At 48.1% G+C, this 16,619-nt stretch overlaps 1 protein-coding gene across 1 annotated transcript in view; it reads right to left on the minus strand.

Annotated features, from left to right (window-relative positions):
- Positions 1–16,619, minus strand: part of SLCO3A1 (solute carrier organic anion transporter family, member 3A1) — a 335,490-nt gene that overhangs the window by 237,449 nt on the left and 81,422 nt on the right. Inside the window, exon 2 of the mRNA XM_012643783.1 lies at positions 5,810–6,275. Coding sequence (XP_012499237.1) covers positions 5,810–6,275 — 466 coding nt within the window. The remainder of the gene's footprint in view (positions 1–5,809; positions 6,276–16,619) is intronic.

Genomic DNA, 16,619 nt, shown 5'->3' on the forward strand with positions numbered 1-16,619 from the left:
CTATGTGTGCGTCTGCCTAGCATACGTAACTCAAAACTATCTGGTTTCATCTTGATCCTGATATTCATTTTTAAAACATCATCCACATTTGATAAAATTACACAGAACTATACACACAGAAACATGCAAATGAGTGCATGTAACACTGGTGAAATCTGAATAAACTCTATGCATCGTACTAATGTTAATTTCCTGGTTTTGATATTACTCTCTAATTATGCATGACTTTACCACTGGGGGAAACTGGATGAAGGGTACAGGGGACATCCCTATATTTTGCAACAGCTTGTCATTCTATCATTATTTCAAATTAAAAAGTTAAAAAAAAAAAAGAAACCTATATCCTCAAGTAATTTCTCAGGTACTTTGGGGGAAAAAAATAACAATGCAGCTCCTCATAAAAAAAGTTAAGGCAAAAGAGGCAGGAGTCTAGTTCTGGCTTGGTACTGGTCCCTTTGCTGACTGTTACGGGCTCAATTGCATCCCTCCCTCAAATTCCTACACTGAAGCCCTAACCCCCAGTACCAAGGCACGTGACTATATTACCAGATAGAGCCTTCAAAGAGGTAATTAAGGTTAAATGAGCTCATACAGATGGGCCATAACCCAATCTGACTGGTGTCCTTGTAAGAGGAGGATATTTGGACACCCACACACCAGGGGCATTCACGCACAGAGACGGCCACATGACGAGGCAGCAAGAAGGGAGCCACCTGTAAGCCAAGGAAGGAGGCCTCAAAGGAAACCAACCCCACTGGCACCTTAATCTTATACCTTCAGCCTCTCGAACTATGAGAAAATACATTTCTGTTGTTTAAACCACAGCAGCACTAGCAACTAATAAGGTGCCCGTATCCCACATCCCCCATTTGTCTGGATTTGTCCCCTCAGTAACGAGCTCCCAGCCCTTGGCATCCCTCTTTAAGAGGAAAACAGCAGCAGAAGGGTGGCAGGAAACCCCATGAAGAAAGGAATGAAGGTCTTAGCATAGAAGAGCTAAGCTTTAGGTGCCCCCTCCCTACCCATGAAAGGTTAGCACTCAACTGTTTGGAGAGTCATAAGAATACAGAAGAGGAATCAGAATTTTTTATGGTGGACCCAGAGGGCGGAACCAGAACCCGGGTGTGAGAAGTTGTAAGGAGCTTATTTCTAACGCAGCATTAGGAAAACGTCCTAATGGCTACTGCAGGGCAAGAATGGAAGGAACGGCCATGTGAAGGTATGTCGTCCCCATCGCTGGGGACAGGGGAACAGGGGATGGAACAAATTGGCTGCCCCTGCCCCAGAAGTCTAAGCTCTTATGTGCACCCATTTCTACTCGAAGCACCATGAGACAGGGCCACCACCTCTTTCCAGAACCAAGACCTGAACTGCTAGCTAGCATCACCTCCTCTCTCTCCAACCCACCCCTAACTCTCCATTCTGGCTCTGACACCCATTCTCCATTCCGGTAGCTCCTCTCTCCCTAGATTTGAGGCACGTGGCTGTCTTCCTGCCTTCCTGGTTCCTGCAAGTTTTATTCCCTGAAGGCTTCAGGCTGTCTTATGGAATGCCTTGTCTTGCACTTGACCCCCTGAACCATCTACCACCCTCGACCTCCTATCCCAGCCTTGTGAGCAGATCCCAGATGTACCTGGAGTAAGTATCTCTCTCAGATCCAGAGCCTAGCCCCATCCAGCTAAATGATCATAAGTTACTTAAACTCTCCAAATTCCAGTTTACCTGTTTGCTTTGTCTATGACAGCAAAAATTCTAAAAACCCATGTCCAACAACAGAAAGCATTAAATATTCTGGTATATATTCACAAGGGAATATTATGTATATAGTAATGTCATAGGGGAATATTTAGTAACAGAAATACTCATGAAATATTAAGAGAAATGAAATTACAAAACACGGTTTATCATCAACATTTTTTGCAGAAAAGCATACCAATGCAAAAAAAAGATTAGAATTATATACATCATAAAGCTAAGAGTAACTATTCTCTAATTATCCTTTGTTAATATTTCCAAAACTGTAAACAGTGAACATGTAATACTTTTTAACTAGGAATAAAGCCATTTAAAAAAATCTTTAGTAATCCTAGCTCTCTGGGAGGCCGAGGCGGGCGGATCGTTTGAGCTCAGGAGTTCAAGACCAGCAAGAGCGAGATCCCGTCTCTACTAAAAATACAAAGAAATTAATCAGACAACTAAAAATATATAGAAAAAATTAGCCGGGCATGGTGGTGCATGCCTGTAGTCCCAGCTACTTGGGAGGCTGAGGCAGGAGGATCGCTTGAGCCCAGGAGTTTGAGGTTGCTGTGAGCTAGGATGACGCCACGGCACTCTAGCCAGGGGCAACACAGTGAGACTCTGTCTCAAAAAAAAAAAAAATCTTTACCACTCTCATTTTGCCTTTTCCCTCCTTGGAAAAAAAAAGTGGGGGGGGTGGCAAAAACCAACTAATGCAGCAACCTAATAAAAAGACAGAATGAGTCTATTACATCACCCAACTTATACTGTCAGAAAAAGCAAGTAAAACTTGTGTTTTGAACTTGGAGAAACAGAAGGACAGCTAAGAAAACTGGGCTAATGGAAGATCACAACCTGGAGCTAGAGGCATGTCTAGACTCCCAAAGAATCGATTCCCGGACCCCAGTAGAGGCCAAAGGGTTTTCACTGCCACCCTGCTCATGTAGTCCCTCTAGGAACAAACAGTGCCACATGCCACCCACGGGTCATTGTCTGGCTGCACTGTGAGGCTGGGTGCCACGTGCTGCCGTAATGAAAAGCCTGCCAGCAAAGTCCCCATTCATCCAGTTTGTCCCCTAGTAATGAGCTCCCTCAGCTCCGCACCCGCCCACCCAGCCCACACACACAGACAGACACACACACACACACACACACACACACACACACACACACACACACTGGAAAGGATTGGCCGCAGAACGGTGAGCCCGAGGAGCCCCTTGTGAAAGGCCCATCCAGGGATACAGGAGTTTGGCAGCAGCTAAGCCACGAAAGGCCAAAGCAAATAAGTCATTTAGTTGAAAATATCAGCTTGATTCACGATGGAATGCTTCACGTTTCCCCTGGCTGTCGTGGGATCTATGGCATGGCCACAGACGTCATGGCCACAAGTCTCATCACCAATGACTTGCAGCCTGAGCAGTGCATTCTGGTCATTCCCTTACCTCCTGACATCCACAGAAAAGGATCGGCTTGTGAACAAGCCCGTGTTTCACATGTGCAATACTTATAATCGTTTCAATCTCCAATCCAGTGTCACATTTAAGGCGTATGACCAGACGGCTGGTCCAGACCAGCTTTGCAGGAGCTGGAACCAGGGGTACACGTGCTATTCCACCCTGACGGGTGCACATTTACACTTACAGTCCCAGCATCGGAGACTTTCCTCCTCTCTGCAGGGAGTTAAGAAGCCATAAATTCATATCAATTCTGTTCAGTGGGCTCCCCCAAACAGTTCCCGAAGCAGAGTTAAGTGGCTTCAGGAACTAGCTCCCTATTACGGGAGATAAGTGCTGAAATATTCTTGTGATCACAAACGCTTTTTCAGGGCTTGTACAATAAATGAACTGGTTATGTTCTGCATATGCCACGGTCTTCTTAAATTGTTCCTGGAGAATTCAAACCGTGCACAGAAAAAAAAAAAAAAGGCCACCTATTGAGGCCAATCTGTGCAAAAGGTTTATTTATTCTCTGCTGCTCCCTATAAACAAAGATCCACGACATCAGCTCAGCAAGACTCAGAGCGGCCTTCTTCACAGCCATGTGCTATCATGTGGTGGAATTCAGTCATATATACCAGAGCCACCAACAGACACTCTCCCAACTCTCTGACAACTTAACCGTCAGAGGAAGGAGTAGGGTACCCAAATAGAAATTTGACTGAACGGTTGTTCCTACCAAAGATTCAACACAAATCCTACAGACAAGGCCTCAGAATTCAAGAAGGCCCCTTGCCTCGAACGGTCAGCCCTACAGTCCAAGCCTCCACCTCCCCACCCCCATGCCCCAAACCAAAATGCCTCCTCATCCTAAAGCATGGCACATACAAAACAAGCCCATCCAGAGGTGGGGAATGCCAGAGCTTAACTCATCAGGGAATACTTTCAGAGAGTGTTCAGAGACTCCTGCAGGAAGCCCCAGGCACGGGTGATTTGGCACTGGTATGACTTCGGGGAGATTCTGGAGAGAAATTTTTCTACTTGATTCTATCATCAGAGACAAGAACTCAGCTTTTCACTGCCCATTTCGTTCCTGTGCTCTGATTTATCTACTTCCTGTTATTGCTACCAGAAAACAACTCTCCCAGGGTCCTAGAGTGACATCAGTCAAAGTCAGAGACCAATTAGCTGGCGGGATCTCAGGAGACCTTTTTGGCTACATGTTGTAGCCCACACCCTGGTCTGCAAAACACTCACATGGAGCGGCTGTCGCTCAAGCTTTAAAGGCAACAAAAGGTAAATGAGTCCCCTAGTCCCCTTCCCAGCCCATACCCACTTAGACACAACAATAGAAACCCTAGCCCCCTGTGGCCTGAGCTGTCTTCTTTGTGTTCCAGAGGCAGGCCCAGCCCAGGCTCACTGGTGATGGGGCAGCACATACTCTCCACCTGTTCTGCCCTGAGCCCAACCCCAGAGAGCCAAAACATCTGCAACACAATTGCTCAATAAAGGCATCTATTCCATAGCTGGGACAGAAAGGCACAGGGAACAATCAGCATCCCGGTGTGTACTGGTTCCAAATCATCCTATCTCAGAAAGCCTGGGCAGTGTAAGGTGGCAGCTTGACAGGTAGGAAGCTTTATGTCAAATTCAGTTCAGATTCTATTTTAAGTTAAACCTCCATAATATAATTAACTTCATACCTCAAGGCACACTGCTTTCGGGAGGCACGTAGCTTTCCCAGGTGGAGGTAATTTTCTCAAAGCTTAGCACTCAGTGACTGGGATGTGTCAGAACAATCCAACAGCTTGTGGGAGACAGAACATACTTCGTGTAACGGAGATGCTGGGCAGGCCAGCCCTCACTCTGCAAGTGACCCTCCAACAGTGCCCACAAGAAGCTACTGAGAATCCGTTTGCCACATGAGCAACCCGCCACTTAGGAGTTTCTTAACCCTAGACCTGCACGTGGCTTCCCTCCTTCTGGTATAAAATATCAGAAACTATGACTGTGCAAAATAATTTTTTTAAAACACAAATACCTTATTTCTTTCTAAATATCCTGTACCCGTGCATAACCCCGTTATTGAAAAAAATTATCAGAAGTCACCAACTTGGAATTATACCAAATGCTGGCAACGAAATTGCCTCTCCTTTTGAGATGCAATAGGACAATGACCAGGAGATCATTTTGATTCTTAAAAGCTGAGGTTTCAAATGTGTAGACCCCACGTATACCTTGGAGGCTAATACCAGATAGCCCAAAGGCCACACCCACACACACACACACACACACACACACACACACACACACACACACACACACAAAGCAGATAAACACAACAGTCCTCCTGACGGCCTTCCCATTCGAGGTTTGTAAGTGCTCCAGCACAGTGAAGCTCAAATCCGCCTGTCCATTAGCACCACCTGGAGAGCTTTAAAACAAAAATGCTCCACACCCAGGCTGCACCCCAGACCAACTACACCAGAATTTCTGGGGGTGCAACCCAGGAACCAGAATTTTTCACAAACCCCAGGTGTGCCGTCAAGTCTGAGACCCAGTGCTCTGGCACAAAGTCCAGGGCCACCTTTCTATCCACCGTCAACACACACGCGAGCCCGGGCAGCTCCTACCTATGTAGAGCGAGGAGTCCTTCCTCCGCACGTGGTCGTCGATGTAGGAGACCCCCAGGGGCTGCACGGGGGTAGCACCGATGCCCAGGAGCACCTGGGCCCCAATGAGCAGCAAGTACATCATGTTGGTGGCCGTCCGGTTGCGGCAGATGAGGTCGGGGTCGGGCCCCTCGTCGCCGCCCGAGCCGTTGGCGGCGCAGACGTCGCGGCCCTCGGCGCCCCAGCGGATCTCGCCCGCCTCGTACTTGTACTGGTGCGTCAGGAACTCGGGCAGCGCCGACAGCAGCGCGCCCAGCGCCATGACGATGCCGCCGCAGCCGATGAGGCGCGGCCGGTGCCCGCGCGCCCCGAAGTAGCTCACGAAGAGGATGAGCGCCAGGTTCCCGATCTCGAAGCTGCTGGCGATCACGCCCACGTCGGCGCTCTGCAGGTTGAACCTGCGCTCCAGCGTGGTCAGGACGCTCACCTGGGGGGGCAGGAGGAAAGGTCAAGGCCAATCAAAGAGCGCGCCTGGGGGTCTCCTTCCCCGCCAGCCCCCTAACCCCCCACCCCCAAACGGGGCACCCTGCCCTTCCCGGACCCTCCACCTGGCGTTAGTGGCACAGGCGTAAAGGCAGCTGTACAAATTGAGTTAAACCTGAAGAATCAGGAAAAAACGTTAACTCGCTATCATAACCCTAATTCAACGGTTAAAGAATTCACTTTCCCAAGAGCAAAGACGTTTTTCTTGGCACCTGTTTCCAGCCTGAAAGGTTCTACCCCCTCTTCCCAAGCACTATTCCCCCACCCCACACGCCACCACTACAGAGGGCCCATGAAGTCCTATAAAAATCCTGAAGACCACAGTTTACACACACTCCCCAAAATACACTACAGATAAAGTCCATGCTGGGAGGACACAGGAGCCGGGGCTTTTTATTACCAGGTTAGCAAAGCCAACCTAAAGAAAATAAATAAAAACAAACTTAAAAACCTAGGTGGCAAAATGGACAAGCTAGATTAACCCAGTAGGATAATCATTAGCTCTTTGCTTCCTTCTGGAAATTTCCAAACAACATAGATGTCCCTAGAGGCCCCCAGGTAAATACAGCCCTGACTGTTCTAGGCACTATAGCTGTGCCAAGGGCCCTCCCAGTGAATATTTTTATGATTTTCCCTGCTTTTTGCATTCTGGTCTACCCTACATTTGTTTAACAAATAATTACTGTACGTCTGCTATCTGCCTGGCAGTGCTCTAGACACAAAAGATAGAAAAATGAGGAAGAGAAGACACCTGGCCTGAAGATGCCACCTAGCAGGAAAGTAGACATGTGCCCAGGTATAACACAAAGTGACAGGCGGTTACATCTGTGATGTAAATACCACACTAGGAGGGCGCCAGGAAGAGGTGCATTATTATAGGGCTTCTTGGGGTGGCAAGAAGATGAGATGGTTTCCCTCCTGCTGTATGCAAGTTCCACATGGCGTATCATGAGCAAGCCAAGAGTCCCTGTCATGGGAGATCTGACAGCTGAATGAGGCCCTTGAGGGCAGGGAAGAGCATTTCAGGCAAAGGGAACAGCATGAGCAAAAGTCAGGTGACATGATTTAACCATGGAGTAGAACACAGTTGGAAAGCTGGGGTGAGGACAGATTATAAAGAGCCACAAATGTCACTGTGGTGATTTCAGACAATCCCAAGCAGTGAGGTAGAAGGAATGCAGATCATGGAGTGCGGAAAACCTGGTTTGAATCTCTGCTGTTATTTCCTTAATCGGGTCTGCGGTCTCAGTCAACTTATTTAACCTCTCCCAACCTTGATTCTGCGAAATAGGGATCATAATGTCTATCTGGCAAAACGGATGTGAAGATTAGAAATAACGTATGAAAAGTCTGCCAGCACAGAGCAGCCTTCCGCTACATGGCAGGAGCACATGGGGAGGGGCAGAGAAGCAGAGACTCTGGGGCCGGGCCACCTGGGGCCATCCTGACTCTGGGCGACCAGGGCCCAGTTGCTCTGTGCTGCGGCTTCCCCATGTGTAAAGCAGGGAGACGAGTGCTGCCCTACGGAGCCGGCACCAGGAGTGAACGACACGTGCGTGAACGCTAGCTAAGGGTTGGCTCTGACTGTTATCGGCATCATATTTCTGTGCCACCACCAACATCAAAGGTTTTAAAAGCATGAGTCATGCCAGGTGTGGTGAATGGATGGGGAAGAGTAAATAAATGAACGCAAGCAGAGAAAACAGCTGGGCTATTATTGAGAGAACAAGAAAGGGCTCGAGTCAATACAATGGCCATGGACATGAACAAGAAAAGATGTGGGATGCATTTTAGGGCAGAATTCTATTTCTGGGAGACTGGGCTGGGTCTGTTGACCGACTGGGTGTGTCTGATAAGGAAAGGGTGGGAAGGAGAGTCACATGGACCTAGCCTTCCTCTAAATGTGTAAATGCAGACATTGCTATAAACAACTGTGCATCCACAGCCTCTCTGCAGTGCCCACACACGTGTATCTGTGCACACACATGCACACCTGTGCTGTTAGCATGCCTCCATTGCCCTTTATTGTAAAATAACAGCGTAGCCAGGTGATTCCTCTTAGCCTCATTGTCAAACCCACACATTTAAACAGACTCCGTTAGCAGAGTGGTTCTTGACCTTACCTGCAGATTAGAGCCACCTGGTCCCAACCTAGACTTTGACTCAATTGTTCTAGGGAACAGCCTGGGCCCTGGGATGTCTTCAAAGCTCCCCAGGCGATTCTAACTGGGGTGAGCAGCACGTGGCTAACGAAATGACGCACATCACTGCGGTCCGTCTCTCCAGAGCAGCGTCATAACATCCACAGACACCCTCTGTCGCCAGCATCCCAACCCTGACTCCTGCTTCCTCTGTGCTTTGTAACCAAGTCAAGGCCAGCTCACAACTCACTCAGCCCCAGTTATGTGATCACATTATTATTTTTCAAATGCCAAGTATTTGCAGTTTTCAAGAAAAAAAGTTTAGCTAGTCCTGACTTCATTCACTTGGCTTTCAAATACTCCCAAAGAAGTTCTCTCTGAAAGGTTTGGGCAAGTGAAAACACACTCACTTTTTCCCCTGGTAATACAAACAAACGTGATGGAATAAATAAATGCTCTAACGGGGTGTACAATAGGCGATACAGCGTGGGAACAAAAAGGAAGGCAGCCTGGAGGCCTGGGAGGTGGGGGACTTCGGGGAGCCGCACTGAGGCCTTTGTGTGAGGCCCAAAAGAGGCTGGATGCAGAAGTGGAGAAGGACATATCTTAGCAGAGTCCCCTGGAGAGTCACCTCGAGCAGTGTGGTGGGTCTGCATCTTTCAAACCTCCACCGTGGCGGGAGGAGGGTGACAGAGTAAGAGGAAGGTTTGGAACAGAAGCCATGTCTCATTTCTGCTGTGAGGCTTAATGACATACACACCAGACAACAATCTGAAACATGACACCTGCTCCATTTCAGCAGGTGTGCCCTGTCATAAAATATCATGCAGGTGTGCACAGTTATGACAGATAAGGGTGGTGGGGACAGAGACAGCTGTGGGCAAAACAGAAACGCCTGCAGCGCTTGTCTGGCTCACATCTGCTCTTCGCAGAGCAACCCACAGGGGGGGACAGGAAGTAGCAGGGTCTCTCCATCCCTGACCTGTGGCCTCTCCCAGGCCCCAGCGACGCTAGTCTAGGTCAACAGTTAAGTCCCATAAAGATTCTGAAATGATGCTTTGCAGATCAATTAGATCAGAGGCTAATGTTTTCACTCGCTTAAAACACAATTCTGAGAAGATGGACTAATTAAGTATGCATGAGGTCATAAAGCCCACTTGTGGCTTTTATGTGGCAGTGAATGACGGGCAATGAGGAAGATGCATGTTAAAGGGAATGGCCGTCTCTACTTAATGGGTAACAGGGCTGGTGGAAAATGTCTTGGTGATTAGACAGAAAGGAGCAGCGACTCCTGCAGCAAAAGGAAAGAGGAAGCGCCCTTATCCCGGGCCAGTGGATGTGAAGTTATCATGACCAGAATGCAGTATTCATCAGGTTTCTACTTCCACAATCCAAAAAAAAACTGACATGCATTTCAGACTCTCTTGGAACACGTGTTAAACATAGAGATTCCCAAACCCTGAGACAAGACCTGAAATCCAAGGCGTTATAAAGCCCCCCGCTGCCTCTGACGCCCAGCTGGGGAGAAGAACCACGGACCGCCCAGGCGTCCAGGCTCACACTCACGATCAATCTAGAACCCAGGCTCTCAACCTTTACTGGCAGCAAAGTCACTCCTGGAGGGTATCAGACTCCAGGGCTCCAAGCCCAGAGTTCTGATTTAGCAGATCTGAGGATTGGCATTTCTAACAAGGTCCCAGGAGAGGCTGGCGCTGCTCATCGGGGGACCCCACTTTGAGAACCTCAGCTCTACTGGACTTCCTCTCCTCAACAAGCCTAACCCCGTTCAAAAGATTGAAGAGTTTGTTTCTTAGGTTATATTCGAATTCAGAATAACTCCTCATTTCCAGTTCATAGAGACACCCTCTCCTCACGTGGGAAACGTGAGTTGCATTTTAGGGAGGCTCACCTCTCAGGGTCCCAGAGTCACACTCAGCCCAAAAGAAAGAACTTGAGCCCAGGCTGTCATAAACGCCATAAGACAGGAAGCACTCAGAGGCCATGGCCAAGGACACATGAGCCCTTCCTCACTTTCAAAAGGTGCCAGCCAGGGGCAAGTTTATCAGGCACTCACTGAACAAGAAGCCAAGTTCCTTGGGGCAGCAGCAGAAGCTCAGGACTGCCCTCAGGAGCCCCCCCAGAGGTGTGCCCACCTTCTCACGCTGGCCTGAGTGGTAGAGCCTGGAATGACCTGGAGAGCTTTGAAAAACACCAGTGCCTGTGCCCTTACCAACCCCAGACTCTGACACAATTTGTGAGAGGTGGGCCTGGGCATTTGTATTTTCAGAGCTCCCCAGGTGATTCTAATATGCAGGCAGGTAGAGTTGCGTGCGAGCACAGGTACACGCATATCACGTGGCAGAGGCACTGTGTATGCACGGATGTTTCCACCAGTGCAGCCTGGTCACGTCAGCGCAGTTCGGGAGAAGGGGCACCTCGAGTTCCAATCTGGCTTTGACAGCAGTTGGTCAAGAGGATCTGCCTGTGTCCATTTGCACACCTGTGCAGTGGGGACAATAACGTTTGCTTCTGTGGGCACTAACAAGGTCACATATCAGGGAAGCTGGCCCACAGCAGGTGCACATTAAAAAGCTAGCCACATCGCTGGTGTGCATGCTGCGTGACTCCACTGCAAATTCAATTCCACACACCCAAGTGCCTGTTCTGTGGGAGGTGCAGGAAATGTGACCACAATAAAGAGACAATCCCTGCCCTGTAGGAGTTTACAGTCTGGGGAGGGCAGAAAGAAACAACCTACAACACCATACCTGCAACAGGGAGACAGAATACAGTGGCCAACAGCTCCAGGGAATGAGAACATGCATTTGGCTGTGTGTGCAGGATAACATGCCTGCATGCAGCAAGGAGGAACCAGAATTTAATAGATGTGCGAGGGGATGGGGCTGCTACGTTTCAAGAGCAAAGATCAGTGGCGTGGAGGAGGCTGGCAGAAGGAGCGTTCAGACCACCCCCGCGGAAAGGGAGGAATACCATGTGGCTTCAGAGCGCTGTGGGCCATTATCTGAGATAAAAACAACCTTGAAGGCCAGACTGAGGGTCCACCCTTGATTGTGAGGTCGAGGGGGAACCAAGGGAGGTTCTTGAGCAGGAGCCGCCCTTCAGTGCCATTAACCTGGCAGCGCTGCGTAGGTAGCACGGGGTCACGGGGACTGCCAAGGCAGCTATTTCCAGAGTCCTGGTGAGAAAGGACCTTCTGCAGGCCAGCGCTGGCATGACATCCAGAGAGGGCTCCTGTGGGAAAGATGCCTCAGGAGTCAAACTCAGCAGAGATGGCAGCTGATTGGAAGCATGTGACGAAGAAGGTGGAGCCAAAAGGACCTTGGGGGAGTCTCACCTGGCTCAATCTGGAGCCCTGTGGAGGCTGAGAGACACTTCGTGGGGAGCCTGCATCTCAAAGCCCTTCTGCTGGGGGCGTCAGGCTGACAGAGCCAAGCAGGCTGCCCCCGGGGAACTTGGGGGACGCCACATCCCCAAACTGCATGCTCAGCTCAGGGAGCAGGTGCAAACAACAGCCCAGGAGACGTCAACCTCACTGCAGTCCTGCAAAAGACCTGTGGTTCCCACACAGGTTCCTGAACACTTTTTCTATAAAAGACCAGAGAGTAAAAATTCTAGACTTCCAGGCCATATGGTCACCACCGTAGCAACAGCAGCATGCATGCATACATACACAGACAATATATAAACAAATAGACATGGCTGTGTCCCAATAAAACTTTATTTACAAAACCAGGCAGTCGGCCGAATTTGGCCCACAGGCCATACATGGAAAGCCAAACCCCTGCTCTAGCAGTTCTGCATCAATCCAGTCCGCGGAATCAATAACAACACTAGCCATTGCTAACAAGTTTATGAAGCGCTTTTCTTGCTAACACAGGGTCATTCTAGGCACAACTTTAATGCAAGTTTTTTTTAATTACTCCCATGAAATAATTTGTAAGATAACTTCAATTTCTTGCCTAATGTGCCAAGGACATGTCTTCTTGTAGCAAAGTGAGGGTAAGGAGCTTAGCCACCTAAGCCCAGAAATCATTTCCCCGTGATGAAGCAGCAGCAGCAGCGTTGCGGGGTTTTGTTTTTCATCTCAACAGCGGTTCCTTGGTGTGAGTAATTTAGGGCACTGGGGAAACGGCATACAAAATGCATTCACTTGTGAGTTCCAGGATCTGAGGTCTGCAGAACCAGGTAACAGAAGATGACACAGGGGCAGCGTCTTGTCACTGCTGTGGTGGCAAACAGAGCACTCGCCCGCTCCACGTGGCACCAGGTAAAAGAGACATTGAGTCAATGCTGCTTTATTTCTGGTGGAATGAGTTACCCTGCAGCATGCTCACATAATAAATGGGTGTCATTTTAAAACCATTTTTCTTTAAAAAGCAGACTCAGAATTATGTGGAGAACCTCTTAGACACCGATTCTGGCCTCCAGCCCGTGCCGAAAGCCCGAAAGCATCGTCACGTCTTGTGTGCGAGGGGGAACAGCAAACGTGTGAGATTGTGAGAGCCTCAGGTCAACTGGGAAAGCTTAGGCAAGGCACTTAACACTCCCGCCGCTCCCCTTCCCTTCTATACTGTGCAGATGACGACTCCACCTCGCAGCTCGTCACACCGTTCAAGTGAGGGCGGCACGCGTCGCCTACCGCAGCTATGCCTGGGGTTGTGAATACACAACAGGGCTTTACCCTTCCCTGCAAAAGGACCCTAAAAACTACAGCTCTCTCTGGGCCGGTGTGTTGCTCTCTCTGTATCTGGTTCTTTAATAGGAGCACTGTTGTTTTCTCTGATCACCCTGTCTGAGACGGACAATCTCAGCCGGGCTTTCCTTAGAGAGGCCTCCTTGGTCTCTCCCTGAGACTGTCTCTGTTATCGCCTGCATTTTTCGCTACTTCATGACTGTCAATACTTCCTTGAGCTGTTTTTCCCTCTACACTCCATTTCTCAGTTTCCCTGAACTTGCACTTCTCCTGCTGTCTTCCCTAAATGGCTCTAAAGTACAACAGAGGCAAATTTTTTATTATTCCTTAAATTTAGTAGATTTTTATGTGCATCAGTTCATTCTAAGAGAACGTGTGACATTTTATGATTCCCTTCCTTTAAAAAAAAAAAAAATCTAAGCTTAATTGCTTCCTACTTATAAATCTCATCATTGATTTTTCTCTGTAGCTCTTTGGTCCATCACAGAAAAATAAAGACTCTCCCTCTCCGCTGAGTACAGTCACCTAATAGAATTTTCTCCCACTCAGATTCAGAGCTCTAAGGCGTTATCAGACATTTCTGCATCAGGCTGGCTATTACTAACAGTCTGTGCTTAGCACCTTTCCCAAAACAACTTGAGACATTCTTTGAACTCTCAATTTGTGTGGTGCCAGGTCTCTGTTATTAGATAAACTTCAAGAACAATAGGAATTAAATGATTTCCTCAGCATTCAACAAAACCGTACAGAGGAACAGACACGACCTTAAGGCAGAGATGTTAGTCTACGGCGGTGACAATTTATGTGCATGCACATGCCCTGGGCAGAAGTGTCTTCATGGAACCAGGTTCTCTACATGCCTAGAGGCCCGGCTTCCTGCCATAGGCACTGAAAATCCTTTATCGAGTCCCGATGCCAGGCCAGGGGCTGGATATGCAAAATGTGATAGACTTGATCTCTGCCCTCAACCAGCTCACAGTATAATGGAGATAACCATGAAAACAGACAATTGTGAAAGATGAATAAAGATTCTCTTCACCAGAATAAAGAAAAGCACACAGCTACCCAAGAAATAGCCTAGTTCGTTAGTACCCAGCAACTGAGGAAGAAAGTGTCATCAAAGCAAGCTCCAGAAGGGGGGTAGCATTAATTATAATCATATTGAACATTTGTTAATTACTTATGCTAAGTATAGTACTGATTGCTTTACATATAGTGACACACTTACCCTTTTTTTTTTTTTTAAGACAGGGTCTTGCTGTGCCACGCAGGCTAGAGTGCAGTGGCATGATCATAGCTTACTGCAGCCTCAAATTCCTGGGCTCAAGTGATCTTCTTGCCTCTGCCTCCAGAGTAGCTGGGACTACAGGAGTGCACCACCATGCTAGCTAATTTTTTTATTTTTTGTAGAGATGGGGTCTTCACTATGTTGCTCAGTTCTTCAAAACTCCTCGGCTCAAATGATCATCCCACCTTGGCCTCCCAAAGTGCCGGAATTGCAGGCATGAGCCACGGTGCCTGGCCCTGACACTTATTCTACGCTATGATTCCATGAGGTAGATATTATTACTATCCCAATTTTACAGATGAGAAACCTGAGTCCAGAAAAGACAACTGTCCCACTGATGGCCACACAGCCAGTGAGCCAGACAGCCAGAACTCAAGTCCCAGCCCACTGATCCCACAGCAACCAAGTGACCAAGCACTGTGCCCTCTGCCTCAGTAAGGAGTCTTGACCCAGGAGTGAAGGCTAACAGGACCTACCAGTTAGGCAGAGGCAGCCCCAAACAAGTGATAACCAAATTTGCTATAAGTCTAGTAATTGTTAAAAGTAATGTAAGGAGATAAAGAATTCTGAGGTCAATGTAATTTTGAAAACTAGAACCAATACCCCATGTATACCAAGGGACAACTATATATACTATCAGAAACATTGGTTTAAGGCGATATGAGAAATTTTTATATTTAAGTGCTAGAAAAAGCTCTGCTTCTCCTAGAAACTAATTCTACTATTTCTCTCACCCTAGGTACCCCCAACAAAAGGCTATTAAACAATGTGATTATAGTTGCATTTCCCTTTTTGCTTTGCTCACTAGGAATCTCAGACCCAAACCTGTAGCCATGCTACAGTAATGGTATGGAATGTCAGAGCTAAGCATAAGCATCTCCTTTCTTTTCTTCTTAGCCTTCAAATTCTACTTGTAATTCCACAGAAGTGTACTACTTACGAACCTCCTCTACCAGAGCAGGGCACGAAATCGTTATTTATAAATTCCTCAAGATCAAACTGCCAGAGAACTAGGGCTAAATCCTAAATATCAAGATAATCAACTTCTGCCTAATTATATCCTCTCTTGAAAATGAACCTGAAAACAAGCTGATAAGAAAATAATACAGTTACCAAAGCTTGTATTTAACACATCCAGGTGTAAGTTAAACACAAGTCAGAACATCACAGCGCCCACCTATGAGCAGCATTAAAAAGCATCCAGAATAATAAGAAAGTCTAATTTTAGCATGGAGCAATGAAGAAAACACCCACGTACATTAAGAGCTCATCTTCCTCAACCTGCCCACCAGCTCCCTGCTCACATCTGACTGTCCGTCCTTCCACTCTTATTTCAGCGTGCCTCGGGCACAAAACACCCTCAGCTGCGTCTGAGAAGCACAATGATCCATCCCGGGACCAACAGACGTTACTGCTAAGGTGGATGTTGACATGATTTAGCCCATTCCCCAAAGTCCGCTGGGAGGAACCTGAAGCCCAGAGGAGTGAAGTGGTCTGCACGAGATCGCACACCCGTAAATGACACTCCTGACATCCGATCCAGTCCTATTCCCCCATGCTCGAAGAAAAGTAGACATATCCCTGCTTGGTCTCCTTCCCTTATGAGTAAAACAGTTTACTACTTATTGGATGCACGTTAACTGTTCAAGGTGCTAAAAATGCTGCACTATTAAGTAGCAAAATAAGTACCAAAGGTGTACCTGTAATCGAACACAGAAGTGGAGAGGTTAGCATTGGTGCATGACATGACAACAGCGCCTCTTCCTGCCGGAGCCAGAGGTGGGACCCTCTGCAGAGGAAGGGGTGAGGGAGGGCATCTGCTGGGGGCACCTCACCTCTCCCCGGGGAAAGCGCTGGCCTCCCTCCCACTCAACAGGGGTCCCTCTACCCCACCCACCCCCTCCTGTCTCCCGAAGCCCCGTCTCCATCACTGTGCCCTGTTTCTTCCTCTTCACTCCCACCCTCTCCGTTGGCTCCGTCCCCACCTGTCTACAGTCACCTGCCCAATTCTCATCCATATAAAAATGACAACTTAAAATCAACAATCACGTTTCCTGTCACTGCCATCCTCCTTTCCTTCTGTGAAGCACCATAAAGAAAGTCCCCATTAGCTGGGCGCACCTCCCTGTCTTCGAGGCTCAGCCA

The sequence above is a fragment of the Propithecus coquereli genome, unplaced genomic scaffold, assembly GCF_000956105.1.
Source record: "Propithecus coquereli isolate 6110/MARCELLA unplaced genomic scaffold, Pcoq_1.0 Scaffold20, whole genome shotgun sequence".
NCBI classification, from domain to species: domain Eukaryota; kingdom Metazoa; phylum Chordata; class Mammalia; order Primates; family Indriidae; genus Propithecus; species Propithecus coquereli.